This window comes from Lathamus discolor, chromosome 4, assembly GCF_037157495.1.
Source record: "Lathamus discolor isolate bLatDis1 chromosome 4, bLatDis1.hap1, whole genome shotgun sequence".
Classification (NCBI taxonomy): Eukaryota; Metazoa; Chordata; class Aves; order Psittaciformes; family Psittacidae; genus Lathamus; species Lathamus discolor.
Genome location: NC_088887.1, coordinates 6,822,824 through 6,836,100, shown reverse-complemented (window position 1 = coordinate 6,836,100; position 13,277 = coordinate 6,822,824). Strand labels below are relative to the sequence as shown.

The window sequence follows — 13,277 nt, the reverse complement described above, 5'->3', positions numbered from 1 at the left end:
CTGTGGCATAATGCATTTTAGGACATTTTTAATTTAAATGAAACTATAAATAATAATATTGGCAGAATCCTGGTGGACTAAAAATTACTTTGGAGAACAACTGTGAAAGTCACCATTAAAAAGAGATTGGAGATTCTTAAATTCAAAGTTGGACCTGGATATAAACAGAGATATTTTTAATATTCTAGAATGAAAAATATGACCGGAATTTCTGTCATGAAAAGCAAGCTTATTGCATCATGTACGGATTAGAAAAGAAGTATTGCTCACAACTGAAGGGTCTCGATATTCCTGGAAATGGCAGCCAACTGATTTCTCTTCTAAACAGTCAATGGATCAATAAAAGGTGACATCTACCCTGGGGTAATTTAATCATAGAGAAACCAACCTAGTTTTAAACCAGCCAGCTCAAGTTCTTGCAGCACTTTCTCTGCAGTGGCACCAACCCAGATTGCATTACAATTACCCAAGAAGGTAAGCATAAAAAAATTAAACCCAAGAGAAATAAAGTTAAGCCATGTTGTCATTTCTGAGGTTGTGACCATAATATTATTACTACTTGCTCAAATATACTTAAACCCACACACTACCCAAGGTTTTGAGTTTCAAAAGGACACATTTTGAAAAGTTATAGTAAAATAGGGAAGCTAGGCCTACCAAAGGTAGGCTATTCCAGAATATTCCGCTGCTAGGATATCCAGCATATGTCAGCATTAAATACAGCATTTATAAAAAAATGCTGTTATCAAATTCTATTTTTAGTATTTTTCATTTGATTTTACTGAAAAAGGGAATATTTTCTGCATGTTTGAGGGATTCTCAATTATTAGTTTTACAGCTGATCTTGTCATTTCCTTAACGATCTTGGTACTAAGACTAAGGGAACGTCTTATGACGTTATATGACAAAGGAAGGATAATCTGCACAAGTAGAGTGGAAGAAATAGAATGAAATTTAAAATGCAAAGGGCAAGGCCTCAAACTTCAGAGAGTGAGAACTTCTACTTGGAACTCGTGATACAGAAGTGATGGGGAAAGATACTTCCAATTTCACTTGTCTAGCTTTACTTCGCTCTTACAGGCTTGCACTGAAAAGCAGCACGCCCTGCCAGCTAGATACACATCAGTGAAGTGTAATGGGTGTATTAGTCAATCTCAGCAAGACCACAAGCAGTGATAAGATGAAACCATGTAAAAGTAAGGTGTTATTATGGTAAGCATCAAAAAACATACACCTGCAGAGATTAAAAAAGAAAATGTTAACAATGGCAATCTCTGCAGCACAGATGGGACCATATATAGAACATGTTCCTTGTCTAATCATTAGGTCAGAGAGTATTGATGTGAGAAGAAAAGCCAAAGAAAAGGGAATGAAGACACAAATTTAGAAAGCAAAACATGTAAACTTGATTTTTGTAGTGAAAATAATAAAAAAAAGAAGGAAAGAAAAAAGCAGGTTGTGAATGGATATGAATGAGCTGTTTAACTGCAAAGGAGAGACAAGATGTTTACAATGCATGACAATGCAGATACCAGAATATCGTCGTAAGTGGGAATAACAGAGCCATAAAGATAAATCTAGTCTTGAAGCTGGAAGGTTTCTTGCCATCAGAAGGATGAAATTAGCATGGAGCAATTTTCCCTCACAGGAGGAGTAGACTTAAGCTTGAATAGTTATTTAATAGTGTCATGATGCTGGTTGGGAGACCACTGTGTGTGGAGTTAGTGATCCACCCAGGGGCTAACCTGAGTAGGCAAAAGCCTGTGTGGCGCTGTGCTGCGTATACTTAGTGGCATTCAGGCTGGGCTGTGCTGCATATACCCCTTAGGTGCAGGATAAATGCATCAGTTTGCTGCAACAGAGAAGCCTGCAGGCAATTCCCACTTGCTGACTGCACCACCTGCATGGCCTTGCCTTTCTCTAACAGTGCAGAAAGAAGTTCCAGTGTGAATGGCTTTTCTGCTCTGCTTGGTAGCAGAAATAATGAATATAGTTGTTTTCTTATTAAAAAATCCTGTAATAACCCGAATGACTGAAATAAATAGGGTAAGCTGAACTATGGATGGAGTCTGCACAACCTCCTGACTGCAGGCCTGTTGGATGAAGCATAACTCAGGATTTCCAGCATCTACAGGAATGTAAGACTATATATTATCCTCTCGTTTTTTATAGTGCTCGCTTTAATAAACAGCATTTTGAACAATAACTTACAGAGACCAAGGGCCTTTCTCACTGGCATCATAAGGGACCAGTATCTCTTGATGCAAAGCATACTCTGCTTCTTCATTATACAAAGGGAGGCATATGAGTTGTCCAGTCTGCAACTGCAGGGAACTACAACAAGGAGGTCCCTTCAGCTCCACTCCAAACAAGGCCCTCACATTTAAGATCCATTAAAAAGAAAACCTTAGGCATCATGTGAGTTTTCTTTCTCCTTTAGTGGAATTGCATAATCTCAGCAATCCATCAAATCAAACCTGCTGATTCTTGCCATCAACAAGCTAATCTTGGCTTGTAATTTTGTCTTTGTTGAGTGTTTAGCTAATGTGTGTTGAAGAACAAAAACCAAAAAAGCTTGTGCTGGGCTTCCTTTTATGGCCAAGATGCTCATCATTTCAACTAGGTTGCATACGACCTTACCAGGATGAGCTTAAGGCCGCCATCAACCCTACATGTCATACGTCCCATGAAATTTTCTATAACATGATGTAAGGCCTAAAAAAAGAATATAATGTAATTTTTTAAATATGATTTTGTTTTTATAACAGAGAAGTCAGAGGTGTGTGGTAACGACATGAACATTATTTGGGTCAGTCTCACTGGACAAACTTTTGATCCAGTCTTTGGTCTTTCTAAAGTGACATTTGACAGAGTTCACTTTCCTGCCCTACAGTGCTAAGGCACAACCCTGTAGAGCAGACATGTTCTTTGTGAGCTTCGGGAATCTTTTCAAGCTCAATAATCACACACGAACAACATTAACTGGTGTCGTGGTTTAACCCCTGCTGGCAACTAAGCACCACACAGCCACTCGCTCCCTGCCCCTGACGGCATGGGGGAGAGAATAAGAAGGGTAAACATGAGAAAACTCCTGGGATGAGATAAAGACAGTTTAACAGGTAAAGCAAAAGCCATGTACATAAGCAAAGCAAGCCAAGGAATTCATTCACTGCTCCCCATGGGCAGGCGGGTGTTCAGCCATCTCCAGGACAGCAGGGCTCCAGCGCACAGAACAGTTTCTTAGGAAGACAAATACCATCATCCCAAATGTCCCCTGTCCCATCCCCCTCCCCCCTTTCTTTATTCTTCCCCCAGCTTTATATGCTGAGCACAGCGCTGTGTGGTTTGGAATATCCCTTTGGTCAGTTGGGATCACCTGTCCTTTCTGTGTCCCCTCCCAACTCCTTGTGCACCCCCAGCCACTTGCTGGTGGGGTGGGGTGAGAGGCAGAGGTGGCCTTGGCTCTGTGTAAGCACTGCTCAGCAGTTACTAAAACATCTGTGTTTTATCAACACTGTTATCAGCACAAATCCAAAACACAGCCCCAGCCTAGCTACTATGAAGAAAATTAACTCCATGCCAACAAAACCCACCAAACAGTTATTGAAATGCCTAAGCATCATACTTTCAAAAGTGACAAGTGCTGATGAAAGACCATGCCACACATATTTAATATGTATTTATGCATTTCAGGTCCGTGCTGTCTTCACACTTCAATACACACTTCATAAGGCAATAAAAAATTAATACATCTGCACAAGCAAGTTCTGTGAGGACTTCCTCAAGATGTGGAAGCAAATGTCAAACAGCGGCATGGCTTCTTTTGCTTTCCTCAGATTTTGCCATTATTAGTCCAAGAAAGTTTAAATCCTTTCCATAAGCTGTGGCAGGACTGCATGGTGAAATATTGCTTTATATTTGAATTTTGTGGTTCTTTGGAACAGCTAAATGCTGCACCACACCATGTAATCAGATTGTTCTGTGGTTGTGCAACTGCACTGCACCTAATAACTACTTTCACGCTTGATGACAGATCTCTGACCGCAAGTCAGAAAGTACATAAACAGAGTTCACAGTTATACAGTATGAACCAGGAGGCTCATTTATGAGCAGGCAAGGTATCACATGAATTCAGTTCCTTGAACAGCCATTGAGACAGGTCATCTAAGTTTAGGAACTCACAAGTCTCTAAAACACACGCAGATACAGGTACTGCTGAGACTGCGCAGCCAGTCACTGTCATTCACTCAATAGTCTCTTGATGTCATTTTCATGAGGTGAGCTCTTAATAAGACAGAACACAAAATCCTGCAAAGATACAGCAAGAATGGATCTAGAACAACACAGAAAAGTCACCAGATCAAAAACCACCTGGTTTTATTCTTTGATTCCAAGCATTGCACTAACACTTTCAATTATCTTGTTCAAATACTGCAAAATCTCAGATGTAATAGTCAGCTTTCTAATTAACATTAAGTTACAGCTGAGAATTGCTTTAAAAGTCACCCACTTAAAGGGCTCCTCTTCCTCTGTGCCAAGATACCCTCAACACTAAAGAATGTGTTACAGATCAGAACCCCAAAGGCGGTTATACAGATTCTGTTACCTTGTGATACCCCTGCAGAAGGGCACTTACAGTATTGTCATGGCATTAGAGTACAGTATGTGCAGATGGATTTAAAGACCCAAAATAACTGTCTTAATGTATGCTGAGTATAAGTTAGTGGATAAACTGCTGTAGTGCTGCTGGCTCACTTGTAACGCACCCACCAGCACTGGCTAGAAGAAGAAAAAGAGGACGGCTATTTCCTACGTCAGTCAATACAACTGAACTAGCTCAGCTTCTGAATGACAGGAGATGAGCTGTGTTCCTAAGTGAAATGAGTGCATGCAGGCCTATAGGGCCTGGATTTCTCACTGTAATCTTTGCTGGTTTTTCCTGTCCCAGGGAAAGTTATGTAAACTGGTATATAATTAAATCTATACTTGCTGAAGTCTGCTCTATATTAAAAATAACTAAGGCCTATAATAGTTTCCAGTGGTTCTTTGCGTCAGACAGACACAGTTCCAGTAACTGAGTTATTTATTTTGCCTAAAATGTCTACTGAAGATGAATATGGCATCTCCTATGACATCAGGAAAGCAGGGATTAACATAAGGAATCTCACCATAATGTTAACCTTCAAAAATACCAAAGTGATTCTTGTACAGTCTTTCCAGAAGTTAAAAAATTTTACCTGTCCATTCCACTTGTATACGGAAAGGCAAATCATATATTATCAGTCATACGCTACTGTCAAGCATCTCCTTGAGTAACTGTGTCACCATTAGAGCTCTTGGCACAGGGCTGAGCACTGAAATGCATTGCTTACATTTAAATTTTCTTTAAGGTTCTTAAGGCATTGTATTCCATTCCAATTGCAGCAATAAAAATGAAAGATTGCAACCTTGTATTTTGATATCAGGCAAAACCATATAATTTGCTAAAAAGTCCAGACCCTTACACTGTAGAACAAAAATACGCTTGCCATTATGCCTCATTCTTCAGGGTTCCCTCTATGCATGATCCAAAGAGGCACTTTGTAAATGAGACAAGTTAATACTGCTTACGTTGCACCATCATTAGTCTAACAACAGGTCACAAGAAGAAAAAGACATCTGGAGAGGTTGCAAAGTATGATTTAATGGCTACAAAAGTGCATTTTCTGAGTGCATTATTATTCCTAAACCAGTCAGTGTTTTAATACTGGATGCTACATGATAAGTGAAATATAACCACCGTGCTGCATTAAAGAGTTCTTTACTCTTTACATTAATGTTGTTACCAAAACTTAAAGAAAGGGACAAATATGGTTTTCAGCTTTGTGAAAAAAAAAAAGGAGAAATATATGTGTATGTATACACTTGGCAAAATTTGACCCAAGTAGTTGAATAAACATACACAGAAACACTGCTAGGAGCAGATTTTAGTCCATCATCCTGCAATCTTAAATGTCAAGAAGCAGAAGCAAATTGCAATTTAAACAGTTCAACCATATGAAGACTGGTGCAGTGAGTAATAGCCAAAGCCTTAAGCAGCACTCATCCATCTAACAAAATCTAAAAGTTGTATGGTTCATGCATCAAACATTTTAAACCCTCTGAATAAAATGATTCTACGTGAAAGCTGATTAACTTAGGTCAAATTAATCAAGAGTTTGGACTAATACAGCCTTTGACGGTCCAAACTGTATGGCCTTCTTCAACAGCTGCTTTCTGAAAACATGCACCAGTATTTTAAAACCTCTTCTCTGCCAACAAGCATTTCTCCCTACATAAGAAACATCAAAACCAACCCATTCACTGTGTCACAAACTTAAGACCAAAGACCATCTCTCCTCAGTATAAACCTTGGCTCCCCTTAACCTCCCCCTGCAAGAGGATTAAAATAAAATAGAATATTAACAGTCCCAACGCTGAAGAAAACTTAAGTTTTGGAAGAACAAACCTTGGAAATTCTTAAAGAAAATTATTTTTTTCATCTTATCAGCATCCCCAATTCCCATACATTCATTTTGCCCCAAATTTCTTGTAGTTAAGGCATTCATTATTAGCTATTTCTGAGCATCACATAATTTATAACTTGTGTGCTCTAGCACAAAAGTATATTCAGAAAAAAGAGGAAACTCTCTTTCAGACTTAGTTCTGTTAGGCATATATACAGAGAAACGTTCCAAATTAATGAGAGGGTGAATTAGGATTTTAGCCCTACTTTTTTGCTACTTGCCCAAAGGCTTATGTTGAGGTTTATACCCTAAATATGCAATCAAGCTTAGAAAATTGAGTTAGATTAATTGAAATTAACTTGTATGTACATTAAAAGAAAATATAATAAAAATCAAAAGAAGTGTGACCAGTGGGTGGAAGGAGGTGATCCTGCCCCTCTGCTCTGCTCTCATGAGACCCCACTTGGAGCACTGTGTGTATTTCTGGGGTCCTCAACATAAAAATGACATGGAGCTGTTGGAGCAAGTCCAGAGGAGGCCACGAGGATGATCAGGGGCTGGAGCAGGACCTGTATGAGGACAGGCTGAGAACTTTGGGGCTGCTTGGCCTGGAGAATAGAAGCTGCTTGGAGACCTCAGAGCAGCTTCCAATGTCTGAAGGGGGCCTACAAGGATGCTGGAGAGGGACTCTTCATCAGGGACTGTAGCGATAGGACAAGGGGTAACAGGTTAAAACTTAAACAGGGGAAATTCAGTTTAGATATAAGGAAGAAGTTCTTCACTGTGAGGGTGGTGAGGCACTGGAATGGGTTGCCCAAGGAAGCTGCAAATGCTCCATCCCTGGCAGTGTTCAAGGCCAGGTTGGATGGAGCCTTGGGCGACACGGTCTAGTGCAAGTTGTCCCTGCCCACAGCAGGGGGTTGGAACTGGATGATCTTATGGTTCTTTCCAGCCCAAAGCATTCTATGATTCTGTGAAAAATGAAGAGATTTCATTCTGGAGCCAAGTGCCTGAATACAAAACCCCAGAAACTCAGGGCAGTGCTAGTCAATACTGAGAAGAACGGAACTGCCTACAGTTATTTCTTCAGACTTTTTGAAAACTCCTTTTTAATTTAAAACTGGACTTGCTGCTTTGATAATATTATATAGAGGTGTATCAGGGTATTTGCCTCACAGCCTTCGATATGCTAATAGAAGTTATTTAAGTGGCAATGATTGTAACAGTTACTTAAAATATGCATGAAACAATATTTGTTTTTTTACTTACAACTTACTAAGAGTTATATTTACTTACACTGAGACTGATAAAAGGCTGTATAGCTAGCTATGCATTTGCTCCAAATAACTACATCCTCATATCTGATTAAAAACCTCAGCCCAAAAATGTCATTACACTAAATTTGGCTTTATGCACAGTTTCCAGTATTCCAAATAACTTGCTTCCAAATATTTTCCCCTATGTTTTAGGTTGTCAGAAGCAAAAGAAGATTTAGACAAATGTGATGACACAAATGTTGCTCTCAGCAATGCCTAAATGTGTGTGACTTTAATTTATCAAGAAATTCTGACAAAATTATGACCAAGATACCACACTAGTGTCTCTGAAGAGAAATGACAGGCAAACTGCTGAACAGATGCTGCATTCTTATAAGTATTGATCCCTTAGGTTGTATGGCAGGTTGCTGCCTGGGAGAGGTAGACCAGGATGTACTGGAATAAATTCTACAAGTCAGATTTATCAGTGACAAACTGTGGATAATGTACCTGCATGGTAAGAATACCAAGATTAAAATATTTCAACATGTGTAAAATAATAACTTACTGTTCAGAAGCAGGTAGCATATGGACACAGCATTTTAGTTTTTCATCTTCCCCCACGCAGTCCCAAAACACTGCATATACTTTTGCTATAGGTTATATTAATTTGGAATCAGGATGTATATTTTCTAGATTATGTAGTTCTTCCCACAACAAACCCTGCAACTTGGTGACATTTAAGTGCAAGCATGACATGCATCTATGCATAATAGACATTATGGAAATGTCTATTTCCATAATAATTTCCAGATTTGCTGCAGTTAAAGCTTTGATGACCCTGTTTACTTCACAGCTCTGGTAAAGTACTGGTTATCTTTCACCACTGCATAAGCATACATATAAATATCTAAAAGAAGGTGCTGCACCTTAATAAACACTGAATGTATATCTTAAGAAAATAACAAAATCACTGAAACCTCCAGTCAAAACCATGCTATGTATTATGTATCATATCTATGTATTTTATCTATGTATTCAAACTTCAAAAAGGTCCATGCCAAAGATGAACTACAGAATAACCATATTGCCCAAGGACTCTCCACTGCTGCATTTCTGCACTGAATCTTGCTCTGCTGACCTAATTCCTTAATAGAAACACAGAACTTTTTTGTATTATTAGTAGAAAGGTATCATTCAAACTCCATAATATCGCACCAGGTTTTACTTGGGTAACCAGATACAGACTCAAGTGCTCAGCTTCTGTTTGAGTTTGAAATCACAACCACTCATTTAACTTATTATCAGTAGGGATTTCTACAATTAGGTACTGATCAAACAGAATTTAGAGAAGCAGCCTCTGATTCATTTGTCATTTGCCAGTTTCCCAAATCCACAATTTATTTCTGCCCAACTTCCAGTATTTTACAGTTTAAAACCCTTTCAAGGTAAAGAAAATAATTATTTCCCCAATACAGGCAGCTGAGGTACTCTGGCTAGAACTGAAGGAATCACAGTGCTTGTGGCTTGTTGTAAGGAAAACAAATACACTACTGTCATAGCAGTTAATGCAAAAAGAAGGTAAAATGAAAAACATTTTGACGAAAAGCAGACAAAATCTGTCTAGTTCTGAGAAGGTTGCAGGAAGAGAAAGTGAGGTTTTGTTCTGTGGAAACAAGACTCAAACAATGGAAAACTATATCTACCTTTAGAAAGACAAACTAATAAGCGTCTATTACCAGAAATCCAGAAAGTAGGCTTGGGTTTTGAAAAAATAATACATTTATTTTGTCAGAGAGTCTTACCTTTCCCTGTTAAATTTCAGAGAATGTAGGATAGCTGGTCGCTTCTGTCGGAGATTCCACAAATGAAGTGCATCATCTGCACTTGCACTGACCAAAGCACCCTAGAGCAGACACAAAATACAGCACAACATATTACTTTTCTGCAGATCCTGCCTTATTTTTCAGTGATCCTGCCTGGTAATGATCTACCCATAGCAAATTATACAGTTTATAGAAAATGTTCACTTTCTTCTAGAAAAAAATATATATTCTACTGTAAATAATAGTCAATTTGAATTGATCTGGTAAATGTAATTGTTTTAAATGAGCTCAAGATCAGCCAAAGTGAAATCAAAACTCCAATTTAAAGCTTTAGAGTAAGGTTACATGTGAAGGTACATGTGAACTTTCATGTATTTCCATATAAGCATAGAGATTAATGAAATGGAGAACAGCCAACATTTACTTAAAAAGGTGAGTATGAACGGTATCTAAAGGATAAAGGGATTAGTGCACACACTGTCACACAAGTGATGGTGCCAAGCACAGTTCAGCAGTCCTATAAAGACAACATGAAACTCAGAAGTGGAACTGCGAAAAGCAAATGCAGGCAAGACCACAGGGTCAGGTAGCAGGGGGAGAAGACCTAGGAAAAAGTAACAGATGTAGACAAAAGGAGAGTCTTTATCACAGATAAGAAATACTCTGAAGACTGGTTCTGCTTCTGGTGACCCCAAAATGGGCATCTTCCGAAGTCCAGACCTCTGCCTGCCTGGGCAGCTTGATGTGAAGTTACTCTATCTCTTTTCTACTATTCTTTCTTCTCACCATGGAACAGTGATGCTATGTGAAAATGGACTGCAGAGGAAGCTCCCTACTGCTGCTGCAGTGACTTACTACATTTACACCTCAGATCAGTTCTAATACAAAAGATCCATCCCTGTGTATTATTATGGCAGAGAGAAACTAGATATTGCCCAAACAGAAGGCAGTGCTTTATTCTGAGGAAGGGTGAGCATGTAACTGAAAAGATCAGTTCATAGCAACTATGACTGACCAATAAACTTCTCTTTCTGCATCTTGGATTTTCTTCCTAATCCTAGCAACTTTTCAATGTTGACATATGCAGGTGAGACTTCTCTAACTCGGTATAATCCATGCTTTAATTCTCATCTCCCAAATAGTTTGGACCAGTTTTAGAGAGAATTTCCACCACAGAAATCAAATTAATCTTATGTATTAGGGGTTCTAGGTATCACCTAATAAAAAGAACAATGATGCAAACCTTGGCCTCCCTGTTTTCATCCCTGCCTTCCTCTAAAGAGCTCCACTGGACTGTTTCTGAAGTTTCAGTCCCATCTCCTCAGTTTCTGTGGTTCAGGCAGTTTCTCCAAACAAAGGTATGAAAAAAAAAAATAATTTCTCACATTTAAAAAAATGCAAAACTAAAACCTTTTTACTGAGAAGCTCTAAGATGTCCATGCTTAGAAAGGGGACTTGAAACTATCAAAAGTTTTCCCTTATTTCATGGGGGAAAATGAATTAAAACTGAACTAGAACTAGCTTTTAATTTAGACAAGTTAAGAGGTTCTAGGGAAAAAAAGCAAAACAGGTCTATATGCTCCAGAAAGTCTCTTGACTGTTACCATCTCTAAAGATATTTTGCATGAGCATGCTATAATCTGTCACTGTTTCTTCATGTTGTCTGAACTTGATTTTGACAAACCATTTGCTGAAACTAAGCACGCTGGTTTGATTGATGACCCCTGCAATTGCTTTTCCTTGTTTCAAGTAGTAACATATTCCCAAATATTGAGTTTTCAGCCAATAACCATCAATATATTTCCATAGAAAGATTTATCCCATTTATTAATTTCTATCTGAATCAGGACTGTGCAGCACATTTCGTAATTTAATGGATTTTACATCTACATGAACACATTCATATATTAACTGCCTTTGTTCAGTACTTCATACTGATGTATATGAGGGTAATACTTTCCCCAGCATGCAGTCCCATAAATAATCTTCTAAAAGGCTGTATGGCGAATGTCCTCTGGAGGTATGCCACTTATTTGCTGGCACGATTTGTCAACGTGAAAGTTATATCACTCAATTACAAGACATGAATTGACTTATTGAACTAAATTCATACAGAAGAATCTGAGCAAGTATGTTCTTACCTCATTGATTAAGAACTGGAGCTGCAGAACTGCAGCACCACTTTCATGCTGGCAGTAGCAATCAACACCAGGCCTGCCCAATCTGTTGGCATCACAGTCAAGGACTCTAAGATTCCTGTTATCACCACGAGTAAGGGTGGGGGGGAGGGAAGAACTACCAATTAAATTCTAATTAACCTCTAATTAACCTCAATTCTTCTTGCTTTCTGTAAAACAAAAGGAGTCATGCTGACTTGCCACTGTCCTAATGAAAGCACCAACATCAGCAAGCTGAAACACATGCAACTGTGAGTGATTTCTTCTTCCCTGTTTTTATTTGCCTGTGAAATAAGGTATATGAATTAATACAAAAATTCAGCAGGATACATCTTAAAAGTCTTTTTATACGTTACTGATTCATATACACATAAATATATCAGATTTTTGTACTTATCAAGACATTATAAAATTAATAATAACAGTTCTGTAGCAGGCTTTCTTTTTTAAATCTGAGAGAATGCTTTTCAGAGTGCATCATTTCACACTTAAAGCTCACGTTACTATTGCTCTGTCTCATCAACAGAAGTACAATGCAGTGAAATGCAGAGTTACCAAAGTCTAGCTATGAACTACATTACCTAATCCAATCCACAGTCTGAGTCAAACCACTTACATTGCTTCTGGGCAACCCAGCTAGTTCACGTGGACTCAATGTAGACACGCTGCTTTGCAGCAGTATCTTCTTGTCCAGATGTATCATGAATGTAGCTTTCTCTCTGTTCTCTTTGGGTCTTTTTCTCTGCAAGCTGAACTGCCATCTCCCTAACTCAAATGGGCCCTTTCCCACCTGGGTCGGAGACTTTAACAAGAAAATGCTGTTGCAGGGAACTATCAAAGATAAAAAATAAGACAAGAGAGGAATATGAAATATGTTATTAACAAATGTTGTATGAAACAGGTGAAAAACCTTATGCATTCAAACATCAAGATAATGTTGTAAAATCTTGTTTCTAATCATAAAGTCCTATCTACTTGTTATATTTAATCATGGAATCATAGAATTCCTTAGGTTAGAAAAGAGATTTAAGATCATTTCATCAACCCATAAACCACCATTAAACCATCGTTCCCTAAGTGCCACATCTGCACATCTTTTAAATACATCCAGGGACAGTGACTCCACTGCTGCCCTGGACAGCCTGTTCCAATGCCTGAGCACCCTCTGAGTGAAGAAATTGTTCCTAATTGTTCCTAAACTCCAGACTAATCCTCCCCAGCGCAGCTTGAGGCCATTTCCTCTTGTCCTGTCATTTGCTCCTTGGGAGAAGAGGCTAACCCCACCTCACTACAACCTCCTGCCAGGCAGTTGTAGGGAGCGATACGGTCCCACCCCCTCACCCCAAGCCTTCTCTTCTCCAGACTAAACCCTCCAGATCCCTCAGCCATTCCGCATCACACTTGTGCTCCAGGCCCTGCACCAGCTTCATTGGCCTTCTCAGGACCCACTCCAGCACCTCCACGTCTCTCTTGCAAGGAGGGAACCAGAACTGAACACAGCATATTGTAAAATCCTGAACACAAAAGTGCCCA

At 38.9% G+C, this 13,277-nt stretch overlaps 1 protein-coding gene across 3 annotated transcripts in view; it reads right to left on the bottom strand.

The window, feature by feature from the left end:
- STXBP5L (syntaxin binding protein 5L) overlaps positions 1-13,277 on the bottom strand; it is a 192,769-nt gene that overhangs the window by 112,607 nt on the left and 66,885 nt on the right. For all 3 annotated transcript variants that reach the window (XM_065676132.1, XM_065676133.1, XM_065676134.1), the window contains exons 3-4: positions 11,709-11,790; positions 9,547-9,647 (exon numbers count right to left, since the gene is read on the bottom strand). In XM_065676132.1, coding sequence (XP_065532204.1) covers positions 9,547-9,647; positions 11,709-11,790 — 183 coding nt within the window. The remainder of the gene's footprint in view (positions 1-9,546; positions 9,648-11,708; positions 11,791-13,277) is intronic.